This window comes from Pocillopora damicornis, chromosome 14, assembly GCF_964200805.1.
Source record: "Pocillopora damicornis chromosome 14, jaPocDami1.2, whole genome shotgun sequence".
NCBI lineage: Eukaryota > Metazoa > Cnidaria > Anthozoa > Scleractinia > Pocilloporidae > Pocillopora > Pocillopora damicornis.
In genome coordinates, this window is record NC_142683.1 from 16,125,527 (window position 1) to 16,148,026 (window position 22,500).

Sequence of the window (22,500 nt, forward strand, 5' to 3'; positions counted from 1 at the left end):
AGAAGTGTATAGAAAGCTTAAACTTGTATATACAAGTAAAGCTACCAGTCAAGAAGTGTATAGAAACCTTAAACTTGTATATACAAGTAAAGCTACCAGTCAAGAAGTGTATAGAAACCTTAAACTTGTATATACAAGTAAAGCTACCAGTCAAGAAGTGTATAGAAACCTTAAACTTGTATATACAAGTAAAGCTACCAGTCAAGAAGTGTATAGAAACCTTAAACTTGTATATACAAGTAAAGCTACCAGTCAAGAAGTGTATAGAAACCTTAAACTTGTATATACAAGTAAAGCTTCCAGTCAAGAAGTGTATAGAAACCTTAAACTTGTATATACAAGTAAAGCTACCAGTCAAGATTAATCTAAATTATTTACAGGTGTCGAAATATTATATCAAAAAACTGTCTTCTCCCAACTATCATAATCGCCTCTCTCGGCCCGTGCCCGCTTTCGTTCATATTTTGACGGCGGTAATGTTTCCGCGCGGGGTTCTGGTATAAATTCAGTCTCCGATGACGATTCGTCACTTAAGGTACTCGGGCTTGAACCGAAAACTCGATCTACTACATCACCTTGCGAGTCAGTTTCAACCTCGGAAAGTGATGAGGTCACTTTCTGCTGCATATTTCTTTGTAAGGGCTGCCGAGGTTGTTGACACTCCATCGAATCGTACAGCAAGCTGCCAATGTGCGCTTTGATCATTGCGACCTTTTCAGCTTTCTTCCCTTTGAAGGTGATCTTTTGATGGGAAAAGTACAAGGATAAATCGTCCACCCTCAAGGACGACAGCTTATCGGAGTTGTACGGTCCAACCCAGTCGATATCATTGTATTCCCGGTTCAGCCGTTCCATTCGCTCCCTTTCAGTCTCCTCTTTTTTCTTCTCCTTGCGCATTTTTATCTGGGCAAAAACTCGACATACTTTGCCACAAGCTTTTCAAGGACAATGTATTTATCTGAAAACTTTCTAATAGCCTCACTGTCCCCACTGACTAGTTCACTTTCATAAACAATCACTTAATCTGAGCTCGAGGCTGGAAGTCGTCCTACACACGTACGGCCATTGGTGGGGGTTGCACTCCGAGAGAGATAATGAAAGTTTGGTAGCTTGCCATAGTCGGGATATGGTCTTCAAGTTGAAAGTGGAGCGCTGGTAGTCTCGTCCTTCTCGCAAAATTTACATAGTTGGCCATTTCGCTCTTGACACGATATGCGCCTATACTACATATGTAGCTCCCATTGTGGGCCTATGTTTTACCTAAAACATCCGGGCAAGCGCCCACGTGCTTTTGGAAGGAAAATTGTCGCGTTCATGTTGAGATATTTGTTACAGTGAATTATCGTTGTTCATAGAAACCCTAAGCTCGAACAGTCGGTGAGTTTTCATTGTATTTGTGTATATTGTATTTTGTTTGTTCTAAGCGTATTTTCTGTTTGCAGAAAACCTCCCTTACTGGTTTAGTTGAGTTTTCGATTTCAAGCATTGTGTGTTTCTGCGAAATAAACAACACCATAAAAAGCTCTCCTTTCTCACAATGGAGGCTCTCAAATTGTTCTAGCTTGGAAAAATACCCATGCCCCGGAACAGAACTCTTTTGATTGTTGGTGACTCCAAGATACTCTTTCAAGCACTCACGGTTGTAGAAAAATTGTTTTCTAATCGGTCAACCAAAAATGCTGAAATATACCCCTGTGGCGCTGGGGAGTCGTCAATTCGAAGACACTTCCTCAGCAACAGCCCACGCATTGTTTTTTCATGACGTTACTGCTGTGCACGTCTAGCTCTGACGTTTAGGCTTTGTGGCCGTCTAGACTTTATGTAGAGCTATAGTATCATTCCTGATACTTGGTGTACAAGGCCCGTGAAAAAAGACAAGTGTTAGGGCAAAATTTACTTTTAACAATGTTTTTAGTTCTGTTCCATGCTGAACTAAAATTTGAAGGAGGAACTGTTGTCTTCTTCTTCTTCCTCATCCACTTCTTCCATCTCATCTTGATCTTTCTCACTTTTTACATCTTCTTCTTGTTCTAGTGACACAACAGATTTGTTTTGGATTGTTACATGTTTATCTCCACGGGTTTGTTTCGCATAGCACCGACGCATCAATCCAGACCAACTTCCGGAAGCAAGGTTCTGAAAGGCTGGCTCTGATTGTTTGGACAGCTTGAGTGGTTGATGGGATGTTGTTTGAAATGGAAGACAAGTAGCACATTTCGTGTACCTTTAGTGTAGCAATTGCATCAGTGATAAGGATGTCGTGGTCGATAACGAAGTCTTTATCCAAGGTAAGTTCAGTGTCTTCCTGGATCTGAAGAATCTTTCGTTGAATTGCCCCCTCATTTTCTTTATAGCACAGTCTTATCCTTTTTTCGCTCTTGTGGTGGTTCTGTTGTCGCATTTGCGACTTCCGTTTAGGTTCGTTTCCCTGTTTCAATGAGAAAATGGACGCCACTTTGTCTCGAGCCTTCTCCAACAGCTCCATGGTTTCGCCAACAGTCTTTTTGATTGATTTCAAACTCCAGAAATTCTTCTCTCCCATTGATATCATGACTAAATTTGTGGCCAGATCTAATATACCGTCCGTTTGAATCGAACAGTGCACTATCATCTTTAGTTCCTTTCACATTCAGCTCATCGATTTTGACCTTCAGCTTCGAAAGGTCATCAATGTTATTCTTAATCGTGGTAGCGTCATGGCGTTTTGCACAAAAATTTTCCTCTGTGAATCTCACGGCAGCCGCTGGATTATCAGAAGTCACAAAAGCCAACTTGTGATTTATTGCTTTCAAAGCCTCGCGAGCTTCCCACTGGCGCTTTCTTTCAGTCACGAAACAGCGGTGAAAGCGTTCCTTGTAGGGACAAGTGGTCCAAAAAGATAGGTAGCATTTTGGCAGAATACTATTTGAGAATTCAGTATATTCCCCCTTTAGGTTCGGGAACCACCCCAGGTCTTCATCTTTCCACTGCTCTGCACTTGCACTTTACACTTGTTCCCGCACCCGATGTGCGTGATGTGTGACAGTGTCAGAGGAGTAACAGGCATCCTTTTTAGAATGGCGAGTCGGGAAACAGCCACAATAGCCACAAGTTGTTCCATCTGACCTCATGAAATCCTTGCACTCACCACAAGTGTGTTTCTCTCTTTCTTTTTCTCGTACATCATTGTCCATTTTCAAGTTTTCACCGTGCAATCACACCGCTACGCAATTAACTGCTTTGTGCGCAGACACGGTTATATGAGTAACACTTCCGGTTAGAAAGCTCCCGATCTTTCTCATTCTTTTATCCAGAACCCTTCATTTGCGAGAAGTCTGTGTTAAATTTTCGCGGTCAGTGGTCAGCGCATCGTGGTGGCCAAAGCAACCAACAGCCCTGCAAAACGACGCACCTCTTTATTTTTCCTGACAAACTCCAGATCTTTCTCAGCCTCTTTTCTTGGACTTGTCCGTTGCTTTTGCAATCGCTTTGAGTAAATTAGAGCCTGAGGCAGTCAATGGGCGAACGTTTATTAAAATCTGTCAATAACCTCCTCTCCAGCAGTCTGCGCACTCGGCCAGTTTCCCGCGCTTTCCTAAACCAGAGCAAAGGCGCCTGAAAACGAGGCAGAGTTAAGTATGTTTGCTAATCTGTTGATTGGTTTATTATCTCGTCTGTTACGTCATCACGACGTGCGAAAATTACAACCCGTCATTCCGTTGGTTGGAGTTAGGCGCTTCATAAGTCATTCGGAGGAAAATTAAAGAAAGTGATGGAAGCAATCAGAGAGATGAGCCCTGTAAACGTGAGTACTATTCGTTGTTAATTTTTTTGTACTTAGGGTGGTTAAAATAAGCTCCTAGCTATATTTCGTCGGACACATTCGGAATTTGTCGTGTGCCAGGCCTTTGGGCTCCTGCATACATAAAGTTGAGTTGTCTTTATATTAGAAGAAAAAGGAGAATTCATGTGTGTTGGAAGAGGAAGCCAAGAGACAAAGCGTAGGGAATGAATTAAGGACCAGATGAAAACGCAAGGAAATTTGACGCCAAAAATAAATAGCTGAATAATGGGAAAGGGTTAGCTAAAAGTAATATTAAAATTATTTTCAAGACAACATAGCACTATGGAAAACATTGCAAGATGGAATATCTCAACAAGAAGGTTTTTGTGCTATAGTGCGGTATTTTTGCGCGCGCTTACAGGCTGGAGACTTATTTACTAGCGAGGTTTCGTTTATACTGAATTGCTAATCTCATTCGTTATTCTTTTTGTTTGAAATAACTTTTTCAATTTTTGGGGATGATCGCCACCCTTGGCTTTAAAGGAATCTTCTCAAGAAAAGTGTCAGGGCACGGCGTGGACCCTGGTTACGAGTCAAAACATTGTCTTTACAGGGGAGGGGCAGGGAATAAATTTATGGCTAAAACATGGCGAACTTTTCTAACGGTCCCAATCGATCGTCTGGCAGACGTTATGAAAGGAGAGTATTAGAGAGTATTGGACAGAGTATCTCTGTCCAAAAACGTGAAGGAGAACTCTAAGTGATCGATAGAGAGGAAAGAAATCTTCAGCTGCTCGTTCATTTTCTTCAAACGTTCACTTTAGTATGGCGGCCGTTTCTTTGTCGAATTGCTGGACACTCAATTTATATGGTGAGGGTCTCATTGTCGTAGAAATGCAATAATCTACCTTCTTTAAGAAAGAGCGCAGTTGGATTATTTTACACATTGCAATGGCGCACTTTTTAGCTTATTTTCAACATTTCCCAATTGGAAACTTAAACTAACCTTGTCTAAAGTGCACTAGGTTGAATCTCCTTATTTTCAAACCCTGTTTATCAAATCTCTTTGAGTCCACTATGCATAAACCTACAAGGATTTACCAGCTTTTGGTTTACCAGTCTGTATATTGTGACAGAACTCTAAAGAATTAAGATTTAGTGTGTATATCATACATGAACTACTTGAACCTCTAAAGGAATCAAGACCAGAGTTATAGTTTCTACTTTACTTTTCTTAAGTGACTTTTCTCCTTTTTAATATGTAAAAAAAGCATTTTATTTTTTTCATTTTAAACTTGACACATTAGCTACCTTAAAGCTAGGAGCCTGTTAAGTACCAGGTTCTTGAGTTTAAATATAGAATTATGTATGCACCGGTTGGCTTCATATGGGGTATCAAACAAGTGTAGCGCATGCTGTGCGTCAGGAACAATTTGTATCAAAATAATCAATCATAACATTTAAATATTTTTTTTAAATAATCATTGTCATTAGTATTATAACAGCAAATAAGAAGTTTATTTATACTTTTCTATTTAACAGTTTTTCAGCGTTGTTGTAAGGGTATCAAGCAGCCCTAAACAGTCAGAGAAAGATTTTGGTAATAGAAGTGCATCATCTTTAAATGTGTTTGGAATCTTGACATCATCCTATAGTGAAGTGACACCAAGTTAGAGTCTTACTGCAGTCTGTGAGCCTGAGGGAGGAACTCCAGACCATGTCCCCAATCAAGAAGGTAATTACTGCTGTTTCATGAGTATGCTCTATTGCAATAAGCTCAGCCATGAATGCTGTTAGCCTTTTGTAACCCAGGTGGACTATTATCCCAATCTGTACTTACTTAGGATAGTTCACTTTTTGTCTTAATGCAGTCTTTTAGCCTGGAGGAGGGACTCCAATTCCAGCTCAGAAATATAAGGCCTCCCCAGCAATTGATGCCCCCAGTCAAGAAGGTAATTACTGCTGTTTAATGAGTATGTTCTATTGCAAGTAGTTCAGCCAAGGGCTGTGGTTAGCCTTTTGTATATTCCAGTTGGAAGATTCTCTCAATCTTTTATTACTTAGGATAGTTAACTTTTATAAAATTTGCCAGTGTTTTAACTCTTTAACTTAAATATCTGAATGTTAATTTTCCCCACTAGCTGCTACACATTTCCTTGTAAATTAGTTATGAGTATTTGAGTAGATCAAGGTAAAAAGTTCTACCAGATAAGTTTGAGAATTCTCACTACCTGTTTGCTGGATAATGTGTGAATATTACAGGAGGAAGTAACATGTTAAATAGGGTTAAGCTGAAGAAAGAGTCATCTGCAATTATTATGCATTTGTAGACTCAGTATAAACAAGTTGCCATGAGTGAAGTATAGTTGATGTTTTATCATGGGGAATAATCAAGGAATTTTCTGTGAATGTTTACATATCTACTAAACATAAAAATAAACATTCAAATTGTCAACCATTTGACCTCTTCATAGTGCTTGTTCAGGAGAGCTCTGACCCCCCTGATGATCAACCTCCCCCGTCCCCATCATCACCTGAGACAAGTGGAAAGAAGATTGGAAGTATAAAGTTCAATGAAACTTGCATTTGGTATAAAAGAACCTTTGATTTATTTAATTTTGTATATTCATTCATTAAATTTTATTGATTTTATTGATTTATCGTAGTGGTGAAAAATTTAAGGTAATAACATTCCATCATGCTCAGGGTTTTACTGACAGTAAGCTCTCGTATCTGATGAGTATTTTCCTATGAATGATAGATAAGATACCCAATGGTAAAGGTTTTTTTTTATGTTAACCATTTTGTATTGCATGAGATTTGAACTGCAAGGTGTGTGAAAAGTTGTGTGATTGTCTGGGTTAAGATAATTAATGTATAATTAATTTAAGGATTTGAGTGATTGAAACTACAAGGGCTTGAGTGTTTGGTTCATGTAGTTTAAGAAAGTAAGTCTTAAAAGTGGTATGATAATCTTTTCTAAAAGGAGTTTTCAATATTTCTTTATTCAGATCACTGTGATGAATCAGGCAATGATGTTTTCCTTTTGAATGCTGAGGTATTTTTTTGTTTCCTGTAATCCAAGATTTTACATCTTGTATTACCAATCATTAATGTTAATGTGGGTTCATCATCTTTGTTTGATCTCTGAATTCAGAAATGTAAAAGTCAGTGACAAGATTTTTCCTGATGTACTCAGTACATCAAGAAAAATCTTGTCACAGACAACTTCACAGTTGTTATTCATGGAATGGAAGATGGTGCAAAGCTTTATTCATTATAAGTATAACGTGGGTTAATCATCTTTGTTTGATCTCTGAATTCAGAATGTAGAAGAGTACATCAAGAAAAATCTTGTCACTGACAAATTCATAGTCGTTATCCATGGAGAGGATGATGGTGCAAACCTTTGTTCGATTCAATTGGCAAAGAAATTTTACAAACTATTAAAGAATATGTAAGAGAAGTTTATACTGATGGAAACATATACCTACTTCAAATATTAGCAACCAAATCAACAAAGTCAGAAGTCAGATGATAAATTTGGTGAATTATATTGGTATTGGTAAAAAGCACCTTGTGATGCTGATAACTTTGCACATCAGTGGATGTACAATTATTTTGCTGATACAGTACAGAATATGGTTTTATCTGACAGATTTTAGTAAATAAATGATATAAAATTAAACTGTAATGTCTCATTCATTGCTTTTTTTCTGCAGGTTCTTTGAAGGATTGAACTTTTGCATCATTTTAAAGGCCAAATTCACCCTGAAAGCTGTTTTCAAGCTTGCCAAACCATTCATCCTGTGAGTGTAAGTTAGAAACAAATAGTTTATTTTATAACTGAAAAACATGATACTGCTTGATTTGTGATATTCTTGTAAAATTAAAACCAATTGGATTTAATAAAAGTGATTTTACTGCACCTGGTTTGAGTTCTTAAAACTAAAGCCTTTTACATTAAAAAATGCAATCAGAAAAAAAGCAGAGACTGTTAGAAAGAGATTATCTGGTTTCATTAATGGGGTTGATAATGTAAATAGGTCTCTGTAAAGAATTTCTAGAGCTGATGTTTCAAGTGTTGTAGTCCTTTGTAAGAGCAAAAGAAGGAGTCTATTAGAACTGAAAGATAAAGCATGACTGTGAACTGCCTATAGAAGGGTTAAATGAGATTGAACATGTTTTAATAAATTTATGTTATACATGTGAATGGCTGACAGGCTCAAATTTCCATAGAGTGTATGCTAAGATTTTATGAATGTGAAAAATATTTTTGGTATTAGACAATGGAAGTTTGTGTTTTCATGTAACAGCAAGATTAAAAAGAAATTTTCATTGAAAAACATCTGTCAAAAATGGGAAGTTATTCTGTTTTACTATTAATAATAATGCCTGTCATTTGCTGACAGTGTTCATCTTTTTTTAGGAACAATGTGTGAAGCGAAAGATTTCTATGGTAAATGATGTTGGTGAACTTGTTTTGTTCCACAGTAAGTACTTCATTAAAAGCTGTATGAAGTATATGCTAGAAAAGAATATAAATGCATTTGTTTAGCATTTTCAAATATTGGAATGGCATAGCAATGAAGGTAATAACTTTGATGTTGTGATGTACTGGATTGCATTACATTCCATGACATTTAATTAGTGGGTACAAATTATGACAAGTGTAATTGAAAGTTAAAGTGAAGAAGAAGTAAAAACAATTTTAGATTCAAAACTCCTTGAAAAGCTTATTGTTATATTATTAGCATTTAATGTGTTAAATTATGAGTGTTTTTCAGTTGATTTCCTTTCTGTTTTGTTTTAGGTATTCCGGACACAATTCTGTATTATACATATAATGCAGAATTGTGTCCAGAATACCTAAAGCATGTTAGTTTCTACAGATACCATGTTGGGGTTACAGTACATAATGAATTGTCTACTTGGAAAAATTTGGTGCAATTTGTTCCACTGTATCACTATCAATTCGTGTAACAGCTGATGTTGTCTTCCCCAGCCATCTTGTTTCCTCTTTGGTTTTTTCTTATTATCTCTTGTATTTGCCTTTCAAAGAATATATTTTGCTGATTATATTTAATGATAAAACTCTGTGACAGTCAAAGTCCATCAAATAATTTGACTTCAGGTATGTCTCTTGAACCCTTTCACTCCCAAGATTTCCTTAGTAATTCTCCTGACTGTCTTCCATACAATTCTTATAATGTTAGTTTGGAGAATATGGTATTGGATCAACTACAGAAGTAATTGCCAATTGATATTTCTCTTTATTCTCATCACTTGTCTGCCAGATATTGTATTGATATTGTAAGGAGAAATTCTGTCTTGGTCACTCATGGCAGTTAAAGGGGTTGAAAGGATGATTTTCTCTCTGTTTCCTTTCAGCTTCCAAAAGCAAATCTAAGAGAAAGTTGTCTACAACTCTGAAACCCTTCAGCATGATGAAGACAAAATCAGAATCCAATCTTGCCCAGCGATTCGACTTTGTGGCTGTGGATATTCCTCTGGATGGTGAGCCAGAGCAGGAGAAGGAGAAGGAAAATGAAACACAGACAACAGAGGATAAGAAAGATGAGCCAGTTAAGCAGGATGAAGCACCTCCTCATTCCGGTCAAAGAGGAAGGCGGCCAAGTGTTTTTGAAGAGGGTCTAAAAGAATTTTATGATTCAACCACCACTGGAGAGAAGGTTGAAGCTAAGGAATCAAAGGCTCCAGAGATCACTCTGGAGGATCTTGATGCTCTTTCAGGACAGACAACAGAGTAAGTACAAAGTAACCTTTTAAAACTCAAGATCTGATTGTTAATTCTCTCCTCCAGCTGCTACACATTTCCCTTTAAATTAGTTACAAGAATTTGGTTATAGATCAAGATACCAACTTCCACCTGATAGGTTTGAGGATTCTCATTACCTGTTTGCTAGACAACATCTTAATATTACAAGGAGAAGTTACATGTTAATCACTTTTGGTAGCTAAAGTGTTGTAAAGAAATGTTGTGTAAAGTTTCTGAAGGCGAGGTTTGCTGCCGAAAAGAAGACAATCCTGAGTGTCAGCTATTGCAGGGGTTTGAAGAAATTGGCATTGGCTGGCTATTACAGTTTTTTATGAAACCCTGAAAAATACAAAAATAGTATTATCTGTAATGTTGTGTCCTAGGAAACTGACATCTTTAGCAGGGGACAGAATGAAGATTAGACCTAAGCATCACCACAGATCAACAGCAAATCCAGTGAAAAACCTACAGCAGAGGAATGATGTGCGAACAGAGACTGAGGTAAAGTACTGGCACATGTATCTGGTCTTGCTCACTTTTGAATTCTCTGTGGTTCAGTAGAACAACAGAGCACAAAATTAATAGTGGTCAATTGTCCACTTTATTATCTATCATTTATAAAAGTTTCAAAGAGTGATCTTTTTAAGAGTGCTGTCAGTGAATGTTGCTGAAGGCTTTTTATTATCTGTGTTTACCAATCAACTTGAAGCTTCAACATCCCCTCCCCCCTCTGGGGAATCCATGGGCATTTTCTGTTGTCCATGCCTGGGGGAAGGGAGGTGGGAAATTTGAACCTTGCCTGGCTGGGGTGAGGAATTTGAACTGAGAGTGTCAAGTTTTTTCAGCAGAATACTAGTGTTGTATCTTGAACTATCCTATGGTAAATAGTTTACTTTTGGGAGCAAATGCTCAGTAGAAACGGTCTACAAGATGTAGGTTGTAAAGTTTGGTCAATATGTAGAAAGTCACAGTGGCTAAAATTGGGGAGGGCATTTGAAGACAGCTTTTTCCCTGGCAAAGGTGGAGGGGGGGAGGGGGGGGCAGAATTTGAACAAACCAGTCCTCAAAAGTTCAAATGCCCAGGGGGCTGGTGGAGAGGGGGGGGGGGATTGAAGCTTCGAATTGATCAACACATGAGAGAAGGTCATTTGATGATGATGATAATAATAATAATAATAATAATAGCTATAATAATCACAATTATTATAGCCCTTCGATAGAATCAGTTCTTTTGACTCGCAGGTTGAGCGACCGAGAATAGAAAAGAAACAGGTCACAAGTGAGCATCCTGTCATCAAGAGAAAGAAGAAGAAATACAAAGATCCTGACAACTTGTGTATGTCCTTTTTTCCTTCTAGCTGTCGAAGCACATTGCAAATTCCCACTTCTGTGTAGCATTTTAGGAAACTTGTCTGCCTTTTATCGTTGTGGATATTCATAGCATAGTAATGTGGAGAATCAATTTGTAAATTTTGTGGAAGTGGAATGGCCTTAGGAGTTTGGGGAAAACTGTATCATGGCACAGATGGCATGACCCGTTGTTAAATATGGCAGATTAATTTTGGAAGGCTTTGTTGGATATGAAGGCTATCTTTGGTGTCAAGTATTATGGTAGTGCTCACTTGTCATTCCATTTCATCTCATCCCATTTCATCTCAACCCATTTCATCTCATCCCATTTCGTCTCATCCCGTTTCATCTCATCCCATTTCATCTCATCCCATTTCATCTCATCCCGTTTCATCTTATCTCGTTTCTTCTCTTCTATTTACATCTTATCTCATCTTTTCTCGTGTTATCTTTCTCTTCTTATCCTATCTCATCCCATTTCATCCCATTTTGTCTCGTCTCATTTCTTCTCTTCAATTTACATCTTATCACATCTTTTCTCGTGTTATCTTTCTCTTCTTATCCTATCTCATCCCATTTCATCCCATTTTGTCTCGTCTCATTTCTTCTCTTCTATTTACATCTTATCTCATCTTTTCTCGTGTTATCTTTCTCTTCTTATCCTATCTCATCCCATTTCATCCCATTTTGTCTCATCTCATTTCTTCTCTTCTATTTACATCTTGTCTCATCTTTTCTCGTTTTATCTTTCTCTTCTTATCCTATCTCATCCCATTTCATCCCATTTTGTCTCGTCTCATTTCTTCGCATAGGTATCCGGTTAGATCGCTCCATGGTTGGATCGCTCCCAGTTAGATCGCTCCAACCAAAAGTTAGATCGCGCCACTCGAAAATTAGATCGCTCCATCAAATAAGTTACTTTGCTAACAACATAAGGTACTTCGCTCCATGTTGTAATGTGAAGTATTACTTTCCAATGATCTTTAAAGTTTTATAGGTGATGATGTGTCTTGTGACGATTCGAGTACATCGTCCTCACTTTGTCCTTCAGATTAGCCACTTAGCTACCGATGTATGATGTATAGCGATGATGGAATACATGATTGTGGAATAGATTATAACTTTATAGTCTGAAGTGTATTGATCATTCTAATACCAATACTGTCAGTGTGGCCTTTTTTGCTGTTTGATGTAAGGAAACTGATATCTACCATCTTTAGTTAATAAATTAGATTACACTTCGTGAGTCCCTTACATGAGGCTTCATTTGTTTTTTCTGCGTAGCTCGAATTTTTTTCAAGCGCGCGCCAGCGATTTTAATCGATTGTTAGGTAAGATATATACGTCATTTAATGAATTATCAATTTAGATACCTTAGTTTTGCTATCTTAACCTTAGTTTTCAACATGGAGCGAAGTAAATTATGTAGGAGCGAAGCCACTTACTTGATGGAGCGATCTAACTTGCCAGTAGAGCGATCTAACCATGGTGCGATCTAACCGTAATTCATCACATCATTTCATTACACATAACTCTACTTTCACATAACATTAAAAAACCTTGCACCAAAAGTACATGTGTATGATGTTCTCTTGTTTACCTACAGGGAGGCGTCACACTCTCGACTTGGCGGCATCAGCATTAGCTGGTCTGGCCAGCACTGAAGATTTCACTAAAGTCAGATTGCGTAAAACTGCTGGGCCTGAAGAGAAGGAAAAGGATGAGTACAGAGGAATAAAACCTATTATGCTGATCCACATAAAAGGTAAATAAAAATCTTTTGATTTGGAAAGTCACAAGAGTTTTTAACCCTTTAATCCCTAAGATTGACAAGGTTCTAATTTCCTCTTACAATATCATCCCAGAATAAAAGGTTTAAGTCGTGAGAATAAAGGAATGATCAGTAAGCAACGAAGCTCTTGATGGTTTTATAAATTCTCCCTGTTAGAACCTAGGAAATGTATAGAGAACAGTATGGAGAATATGCATGGTGATGTTAGGGGTATAGAGGGTTAATTGTGAGGGACTATATGACAGGAGTTACATACATACATGTGGGAGACAGAGTGGCCTGATGGTCAGTGCACTGGACTCCGGGTCGAGAGGTCTGGGTTCAAGACTTGGCCAGGTTACTGTGTTGTGTTCTTTGGCAAGACACTTTTACTCTTCCCATGTCTCCCTCCACCCAGGAAGGAGTTTAAATGGGTACTGAAGAGTTGTCAAGGAAGCCTGATGAAATACTAGGGGGTAACCTTGTGATAGACTGGTATCCCATCCAGGGGGGAGTAGTTACACTCCTTGTCGCTTGATGCTTTATGGAAACTGGGAAAGGCTCCAGCTACGTGGGCCAGAAGACTGGAGTACAGACTTTATCTTTACCTTTACATACATATATATTTATGTTAAGCCCTTTGTGTTTTGTGTACAGGACGGCGTCATCTTCAAGTACGTCTCGTTGAACCAAGTTTAAAGTCTTTAAATTCTGGAGACTGTTTTGCTCTTGTGACAGAAAAGGATCTGTTTTCCTGGATTGGAAAGGAATCCAATCCGTATGAAAAAGCCAAGGTTTGTAAATACATGTACTTCTGTATGAATTGCTACATGCCGTTTTTTCTATTTCTACCTTCACCCCTATATCTACCATTGCTGATACAACTATTGTTACTGATGATACTGCCACCGATATTGCTGTTTCTGCTGCCTTGTTCTGCTAATGCTGTTTCTCTTGCAGCTAATACTGCTACTGATGGTATTTCTTCCTGTTTTTTTTGTTCTTTTGCTTCTTCTGCTTCTTCTTTGCTTTGGTTTTCTGATATTGCTTGTCTTGTTTCTTCTATCGCTTCTGCCACCACTACCACCTCTGTGTCTGCTTCTGCTTCTTCTGCTACTCCTGCTCAGTTTGTGCCACCACCCCTGATACTGTATTTGTAGATCTCATTTTGGATTGTAAGTCTTAAATAATAATTTTGACTTTTCCGTAGGTGACAGAAATTGTCTCCAAGATTAAAACAAAGAATGAATTGAACTGTAAGGCGCGAGACATTGTCACCATTGAAGAAGGAGACATGGACTTCAACGCTGCCTTGGACAAGTTTGCAAACATTCTGAGTGGAGATCCTGGAAGTAATCCTGTTAAAGGTTGGCTAACATTTCTATCACTTTTAACCCTTTACACTCGATCATCAGTATGTATTTTCTCCATACTGTTCTCTATGCATTTTCTAAGGTTCTAACAAGGAGATTTTGTTTAACAATCTAGACCTTCTTTAGTTGGTGATCATTTTCTTAATTCTTGTAACCTTACTGTGTGATTTAGGGCTGATATTGTAAGGAGAAATTAGACGCTAGTCACTCTAAGGGATGACTGGGTTAAAACTTACTTACTACAAGTACCTTCTGACTGAAGCAAGAGATCCTACAAAGTGCCATTTGTATGTTTAACCTTTTGACTCCTAAGAGTGACTATCACAGGATCACCCCTTGATCACACGTCGACATCACGAGAATAAAGGAAATGATCACCAACAAAGGAGGCTCTTGATTATTAAACAAATTCTCCCTGTTAGCATTATAGGAAATGTAAAGAGAATTTTAAAAGGAATATGCATACTGATGTTTGAGTGAAGCAGATTAATTGCCATGATACCAAATGTTTCAAGAATGATTACCTCAGCTTGAATTAAGAGTGGTGTCCAAACCAATCAGTGCCTTCTATGGAAAAACAGTCCCCTCTGGTTGACACGAAGTTATTTTCCCAGCTCTATAATTTTCCTTTGCTAAGGGTGTTTTTTTTTATAATGCTGGCAGAACCGAGTGAAGTTATCGCAATGAGAAGTTTCAACCTGTCGACCCCTCAGAGTGACTTGCTTCTTATTTCTCCCCTACAGTTTCACCCTTGCATCAAATGTAAAGGAAAATATCATAAATTTAGGAAGATTCTCATCGTCAAACAAGTTTTCATGGTCACTGTTATAGGGAATGGAAAGTGAATCGTGTCGAGAAAATCAATACCAATGATAGGGGTATAGGGTTTATCTCAAGTGAAATCTGTAATTTACAATATGAATTTTCTATGTGCTGAATCGAATGCAGAGGTTCACAGTCAGCACTATTATATTTTGTTTAGTCTACACTAAAATTCAGTTACCACTTATCCTCATATAGATGCTCAAAAAATGGCCAAAGATGAAGAATACGAGAAGGGTGTAGTTAAAGGCAACATGGTTTATAAAATTCACTGGACAGATCCTCCAACTCTGATGCCAGTAGAGACTATGTGTGGACGAATTCCTCAGGTCTCCATTTTTGACACTAAGGAGGTAATTACATTTTATTAGTAAAGCTTTCTGCTTTTTGCTGGTGACCAATTATTTGATCATCTGTGAATCGTGTTCACGTTGGAAATCCTGTTTCTGTGTTTTAAAACACTGAGTCGAAGGTGACAATCGCTAACGCAGTGGTCAAGCGTCCGCGCATGAGCGAACGTCGGAATGACAAGGTGCCAGTAGTTGGCGTGCATTGAGGCTGTCACAACCTAGATGTTACAAATAATAGCACAAGCCAGTTAGTCACGGTGTTTTGAAAGCGTAGAACTTTTTCGGTAAAGCGCAAAGCAGAATAGTAAATCAACAGGATATCTGTACTTGAAAGAGCTTTGCGTTCGGAAAGTCATCAGTTTTCCTTTTCCCTGCTTTGTTTTCTTTGACAGATTTCAATGAAAATTTCAATTTTATTTCTTTTATTTTGCAAGAATGCGGTTGTTTCCTATGTTTTACAGTGAAATTTTACACACTTAATTGGCGCACGGCCGGCCAGTATTGATTCCTTTGCGCAAGCCCGACGTTTGGTCGATTTTTCTGTAGATTTAGCGTTTTGTTTTGAGTTTTATCAAAACAGTCATACGGTTTTTTAACACTGCGCCTTACTCGATTGCGTGGTTGTTTATAACTCTTGTAAGGCAATTTGGCGCGCCACCCACATGAAGCCTATACAACATCCACAGACGTTCGACCGCTGTGTTGCCTAAATTGCATTCGGCTACACTTTTTCTCTCACAGTCCTAGTCAACACATTTTGTTTTTATTCAGGTTTTCATATTTGACTTTGGTTCAGAACTGTACGTGTGGAATGGACAACAGTCGTTATCAGGTCAAAGAAAGTCGGCCTTCGCTCTGGCAAAACAACTATATGAAGAGCCCTTTAAACCGTATGGAAAAAATTATGATCCAATCTTCCCGTATGGCAAACCTGAAAATTGCACCGAAGTAGACAATAAAGTTTCAACTGGCAGACCACCGTGGACATTATTTGCAAGACTTCACGAAACGGCTGAAACAATCTTGTTTCGTGAGAAGTTCCTTGACTGGCCTGATCCAACCAAGATTATTCGAATGAAGGGACACCCTAGTACGCTTGAACTAGCACCAACGGTACAGTGAATTTTGATTACTGCTTATCATTAGGGGCCGGAAGTTCACTTCTGTTCTGGTTGGTTTGGTTATTGCTAACCCTTTAAACCTCAAGGGTGACTAGCATCTAATTTCTCCCTACAGTTTGCCTCCTGAATTGCACATTTAGGTCATGAGAATATAGGAAATGGTCACCAGGGAAGGAACCTTTTGATCGGCAAACAAATTCTCTTTGTTAGCACCTTAGGAAATTTATCGAGAACAGTGTGGAGAATATGCATACTGATGTTGGATGTAAAGGGTTAAGGGAGGAAAAGGTCAAAGGGTCCTGTAGAGAGTTAAACTAAAGACGATGGTAAATTTTAAGCTTGGTCTTCAAAGCAGATTGTTGTTTAAAAGTGAATTGTTCGCGCAAAAATTCCTTTGTGTCCTCGTCTCGAGCGTTAAAAAACTCGACTCGTGCCTAGAGTTTTCGAGGATCGAGATCGAGTTTCGAGGGACTGTCAACTTACTTTTGAGCGGTACTTTAAATTTCAGTTTGTAAAACATGCACAACACGAAAGGCTCGGAACAGTGTTGACAGTTTGAGAGTGAGCTTTGTTGTGAACAGTAATATCATGTTGGTTTTCTCCATGACTTTTAGCCTCCTCCTGTGGAACTGAAGCCCTGTGACCCCAAGAGCATGCTGAAAAGTCCACCGCCATTGCCAAGCCAGATGTTTGAAGGGACGAATGTTGGGCGTGGCAATGGGATTCCTACTGTGTGGGTGGGTGACGTTTACAAGGAGGGAAACCTTGTGACAACCGCCGGTCTAACAGTGTGGCATATTAACGAGTACAGACACTTTGAGGTACAGCCAGCACAACATGGACATTTCCACTCAGGTAAACACATCAATGCTGTTAGTGTTATTTATTCTTGTATGATTCTTGTTTAGAAAGTGGTTGGTGCACGGGGTAGGGAGGACTGAGTTCGAGCCATGCCGAATCTCTGTACTATTGTCTGAGGCAAAACACGTCAATAACTGAGTGCCTTTCTCCACGCTGGAGTTAAAACCTTGTTTCTTGGCTTGTAATTTCTCCTTAGATTATCACTTTTAAATCAAATGTAAAGTTCATGAGAATAACAGAAATGATCACAAATTTAAGAAGCTCCTGATTGTCAAACAAATTCTTCTAGTGAGTACCACAGAAGAAGTAGAGAGAACAGTGGGGAGAAAATGGATGCTAATTTAAGGATGGAAAAGGTTAAATGGGTTGCTTGTGAAATGTTAGGAAAACTCGACATAATGCCTTGGGGGGGGGGGGTTCAATGGATTAGCTGAGAGCAGACCTCCATTCAATGTCTTTTAGACGTTACTTCAATGTAGTATTTTGATGTTGCAGGGGAAGGCTACGTGATCAGGTGGGCCTACTTTGTGCTCGCCGACAGAATAGTCAAAGATCGGAAGTCCCGTTGTCGTTCAACCGTTGCTGGGCGCGTCCGCTGCGCTTACTTTTTCTGGCAAGGAAATGACTGTTCTGTGAATGAGAAGGGTGCAGCTGCCATCATGGCTGTAGAACTTGATGAAGAAAAAGGACCGCAGGTAACGATATAAAATTTGTATTGAAAGCCTTATCCTGACGTAGTTTGTGTGTGCCGTCCTGTCTCTGTTTGCCTTCTTGCTTGCCTAGTTCTCTCGTGTTTTCGTCTGTCAGTCAGTATCTTCTTCTTTTGGCTGTTTTGTCTTTTTTTTAAATTTCTTTTGATTGGTTAGTTTTACCTCGATGTTATCTTTACAGGTAAGAGTGGTGCAAGGAAAGGAAACTCCAGTATTTCTAAATCTCTTCAAAGGGGGAATGATTATCCATACTGGCAGGTACACAGTTTGTGAACGTCTAATTTTGATCAGCCAGCAGTATTTGATTATCAGTAATATTTGATCTTGAGCCAAAATATGTTCGAGTGATTGCCTTCTCGGTGGAAAAAAAATCACTCTCGCAGCGTCTCTCTTCACAGAGGAGTACAAATTGGCAAGGAAACGCGAAAATTATCCGAGGTGGGGTGATGAAGAGAGTATCTTAGGATGGATTAGCTGCCTGTCTTAAAGGAGTAGCAATAATTTTACTCACTTTATTCTATGGAAACCGGGATATGCTTCAGCGTTTTGGGCTATGAAGCTCATGCGCAGAAGTCGTCTTTGAATAATGAATCTGTATTTCAGATATTTCCTCAAAAATGTCCTTCACTGGTCAAATTTTCAGCAACCCGCTGTCCATGACACTAACACAATGCATGAATATTGAACGTCAATTTTATCATTGCGTTGCAATCAAACAGCAGAAATTCATGTTGGACGTTCTCAATCACGCTACCACGAACACAACATTCGAGTGTGTTGATTCACTGGTAAACTTTATCATCAGGAGTCGACATTATTCACGTATTCGTTGCATGTTTACATTATATATGTCCCATATATCATTTATCACGATTTAATTTGAATTGAATTGCAGTTAGGCTACTTGACTCGAGAACAGAAGCATCTCTCATTCTGTGTGAATAAAAGAGCCGATGAAAACTCGTGTTGAGACCAGCCTGCGAGCAAGCCTCATTCTTAGCGCTGCGGGACGCGCGTTTCTCCTCTGCGAAAAGAGCACAGACGAGTTGGGGAGAGGTTTGCGTGGCTCAAGGCGTTGTACTCTCGCGCAGGCGAGGAAGTGCTCGCGCTGAAGCCCCAATAACGAGGGCCTGTTGATATTGGTTTCGGTGCGCGAAAACGCGAGTGATCAAGTCACGATTGGTTTTTTCATTTTTGCATCCAATCGGCTGAGAAAGTGGGTCGAGTTTTTTCGACCAATCAGAGAGCGAAGTATAGCAAACTGACAAGACAATTTCGGATTGCCTTCAAATGCTCACTTATAAATTGCTGTATCACGCTAGAACAAATCATTTTCTAAGCAGGCAGCCATACTAAACTTGCAATGGGAGATGCTTTTTTCTCAGGCCAAATAAATGTTTATCAATGATCGTGATAATGATCAGTTTAAAGGAACGATGTGTCTAACATTTTTTAGATAATCTACCGATCCAAAAAAACACACAGAGAAGAATGGTCTAAACTCTGAAAATGAAGATGGGAGAAAAGCTGAGCTACTTTTTGACAAATACTAATTGTTTATGTGAAATTTCACTTCATTAATTCTTTTATTAACAGCTTACCCAAGGGCTGGTATGACACAGAAACGTAAGTTTAGTTCTGATTTTCTAACAATAATATCCGCGTAAGTAATTATTTTAAACAATATCTTGGCAGGAAAACTTCCCCTACCTGAACCAACTTTAATTTCTTCGTTAGAGCAGTTTTTAATTGGGTGTTGTGAAACCAGAACCAAAATAATCAAAGTAACCAATTGGAACAAAGGTTTACATTATCATTAACCAATGAGAGCTCTAAGTGAAAACTTGCCAACTGCTTGAAGCGCGGGAAAACGCGAACGGCCGGGTCGCGGTTGTTTTTTAGTTTGCATCTGATTGGTTGAGAGGATGGTGCGAATCAAGTCAAGGATGGCGCGAGCAAAGTTGAGCGAAACGAAAGCAATCACGGGTTACTTTTGACACCCAGTAGAAAATTGCTCTGCTTTAAATCAAACTTTTTTTTGACGAGGGCGTTACTGACTGGCTTAAAACTCTAACTTGCCTTGAAAAGAAAGAACCAAGTCCTGAATTAACAGTAAAATCACGTAACAGTAAAAATGTAGCGTAATTTGGCGGGCGAGTGCTCATTATTTTCTCGGCGAAAATTATGACCGCCATCTTTGATTTTAATGGAAGCGGATGGATGACGGAGAGAAAGAAATTTTTCCTAAGGGGTGAGCGACAGTAAAGAAACAAGGAGAGGGGTGGGGGTGGGAGAGTTTTTTCGCTTTTCCCCGCTCATCTCTCCCCCCCCTCCCCCCCACGCCGTGGACTATAACTCCAAATCAAACATGGCTGGTTGAATAAACGATGGTTCGCTTCTTAGCGTTAATTCACCCTATTAAGACGCCTGCACTGCAAGCTCATGAAAATTTTAATGTTAAAGACCAAACCCATAAACTTCCTGATGAAACCACAATAATCGAAAATAATTATTTCAACAAGTATGCTTTGGAGCGCAAAACATCACGGTAACCTATGAGAAGCATAATTGAAACGAAGTTTAAAGAAAATAATTTTCATTTTTCCTGAAGTTAGTATTAAAATAATTCAAATTGTAACTTGAATTAACGTCTGAAAACTCATTTGTCAAATTTCATAATTACATGATTTCCTGTTCATGATTCCGCCTCACTGCCACTGCCACTGTCACCCGCACAGTATATGCCATTTTGTTTAGCATTTCATGTCTTCTCAGTGGACACTGTGTGGTCACTTACATGAGGTTATTGGGGCCCTTAAGCACCACGACGACGACGCCGACGAACGATAGGCCTGTTGGTTGTCACACAACGCCCCTCTCCTCTGAGAGGGGGCGTTGCGTGACGCCCTAAAGAACAACTGCGAAGGAGATTAGTGATGGATTCCACGTGTTTTCAGTTTAAAACGCCGCGCGACCTCATCATCAGCATAACATGCGATGGTAGCCCTTGGTTTCAAAAAATTTTGAATAATTTGCCGTCGCGGATCCCGCCTCTAGACTTCGCTAATGTGATAATTTTACGCTGTTGTTTAGCAGAGGACGGCAAGGAAATGTACGAACTTTAAAACTTTCGTGCTGCTGCCTCATTCTTGTTGCCGTCGCCATCGTGGTTTACTTAATGTCCCAACTGTATAAGATAGACTCCTTTGGTAGGACGACAGACTGAACTCATAGGATGCGCAAGTAACGCACATACAGACCATCGTTCCGTACACTCAGTTATTGGGTCGTCACCTACCGCACATAGACGCCTTACGTAGACAAACAAGGGGTAGGGGTGGGGTGGCTGACACTTGGAGGGGTGAAGGTGTTTCAAAGTAGACACCACCCTTAGTCAGGAGCATATCATGAGTGTGGTGGTTGGGCTCGTCTCTCTTGGTCCTTAGCTTATCTCTTGCGGGATGGCCGGTCGTTTGTGCTTATGTCAGAGGTGTTGAAGAGCAAGCACAAAGAACATTAACTGGTTCTCATAACTTGATACTTTCACTTGCTCAATAGGAAAAACATGGTAGACGAGAACACAGCGAAATTCACAGGTAGGCTTAACTCATTAACTTTGAGAGGAGATTTACTCGTTACTTCCTCTCCTCTCAGTGAACAGGTTATGAGAATAACCTTCGTCATGTTATCTTGATGTAAAACTAAATTTCAATAATAACAATAATACTATAACTCACTTTCATTTGCTTTCGTTTTCTGCCAGATTCCTCTGAGACTCGTTTGTATGTGATTCGTAATGAAGAACCTGGAGAGGCCTACCTGAATCAAGTCAAAGCAAGGTAAAGGCTTACTGTGTTGTGATCATTTCACTGTTGTGTCACATTAGGCACAGTTTTAATCTCCTCTCGCGATACGCTTGTCACGCGGAAAGTTTGTCTTTTCACGCGTCTTGAAATACTCTCTCTTGATATTTTGGAATGTTTTCTCACATAAAATACAGCTTGTCCCACCAAACACGCATATCGCGCAACACGTTCTTCACGAAACGCGCTCGTTTTAGATACTCCCAGGTGATCATTTGATTATTATATCGCATGAACTACAGTTCTAGTCTCCTCACGCACCGCGCTTATCGCTCAAAACGGTCGTCACACAACACGTTGGTCACGTAACACGCTCGTCTGGCTTGAATACCTCAGGTGAGGGCTCTAAAGGAGACAAAGACGCAACTTTTATATTTTTCAACTCATAGTTCATATTCGCTGCGATCAAGGACCAGTTTAGTTCTGGTGTCACGGCGTGAAGCTCACATCTACTTGTGGCATGGATGTAAATCCAGTGAAGATTCCCGCGCCACAGCCAAAGCAGCTGCCAAGAAAGTCCAGGAAAGGTAAGGCAGAAGTAAACAGATGCAAAACAGTTATGGCACAGGGAGTGTTGTGGGAGATTGGGCATTGGGTTTGCTTTCTCAAGTTAAGGCAATTTTCAGTTGAGTCTCAAAAGTATTGTGGTGTTTTTCCTTCTGCGTTCTTTAAGTTTAAGTTCTTTTCTTGTTTGAGAAAACTCTTTCTATCCTTCAACCCCAAGAGAGGCAGAAATA

The 22,500-nt window shown here is 39.3% G+C and overlaps 2 protein-coding genes across 6 annotated transcripts in view; one reads left to right on the forward strand and one right to left on the reverse strand.

Moving 5' to 3' along the window:
- LOC149034710 (supervillin-like) overlaps nt 1–22,500 on the forward strand; it is a 122,275-nt gene that overhangs the window by 94,981 nt on the left and 4,794 nt on the right. Inside the window, exons 1-22 of one of the 5 annotated variants that reach the window (XM_089194358.1) lie at nt 4,386–4,634; nt 5,306–5,498; nt 5,635–5,715; nt 6,238–6,352; nt 6,775–6,821; nt 7,486–7,578; nt 8,193–8,256; nt 9,155–9,530; nt 9,926–10,043; nt 10,785–10,878; nt 12,499–12,657; nt 13,321–13,457; nt 13,874–14,030; nt 15,057–15,211; nt 15,980–16,321; nt 16,944–17,184; nt 17,686–17,885; nt 18,082–18,158; nt 19,497–19,526; nt 21,459–21,496; nt 21,664–21,739; nt 22,153–22,290. In XM_089194358.1, coding sequence (XP_089050484.1) covers nt 8,220–8,256; nt 9,155–9,530; nt 9,926–10,043; nt 10,785–10,878; nt 12,499–12,657; nt 13,321–13,457; nt 13,874–14,030; nt 15,057–15,211; nt 15,980–16,321; nt 16,944–17,184; nt 17,686–17,885; nt 18,082–18,158; nt 19,497–19,526; nt 21,459–21,496; nt 21,664–21,739; nt 22,153–22,290 — 2,375 coding nt within the window. In that variant the 5' untranslated portion in view covers nt 4,386–4,634; nt 5,306–5,498; nt 5,635–5,715; ... (2 more) ...; nt 7,486–7,578; nt 8,193–8,219. Of the gene's footprint in view, nt 1–4,385; nt 4,635–5,305; nt 5,499–5,634; nt 5,716–6,237; nt 6,353–6,774; nt 6,822–7,485; nt 7,579–8,192; nt 8,257–9,154; nt 9,531–9,925; nt 10,044–10,784; nt 10,879–12,498; nt 12,658–13,320; nt 13,458–13,873; nt 14,031–15,056; nt 15,212–15,979; nt 16,322–16,943; nt 17,185–17,685; nt 17,886–18,081; nt 18,159–19,496; nt 19,527–21,458; nt 21,497–21,663; nt 21,740–22,152; nt 22,291–22,500 lie in introns of those variants that run through there. The other 4 variants (XM_089194359.1, XM_089194361.1, XM_089194360.1 and 1 more) reach the window with 4 other exon arrangements.
- On the reverse strand, nt 220–1,019 carry LOC149034720 (uncharacterized). The gene has a single exon (XM_089193215.1). It carries the CDS (start codon nt 895–897, stop codon nt 397–399), a length of 501 nt encoding a protein of 166 aa, XP_089049341.1. The 5' UTR covers nt 898–1,019; the 3' UTR covers nt 220–396.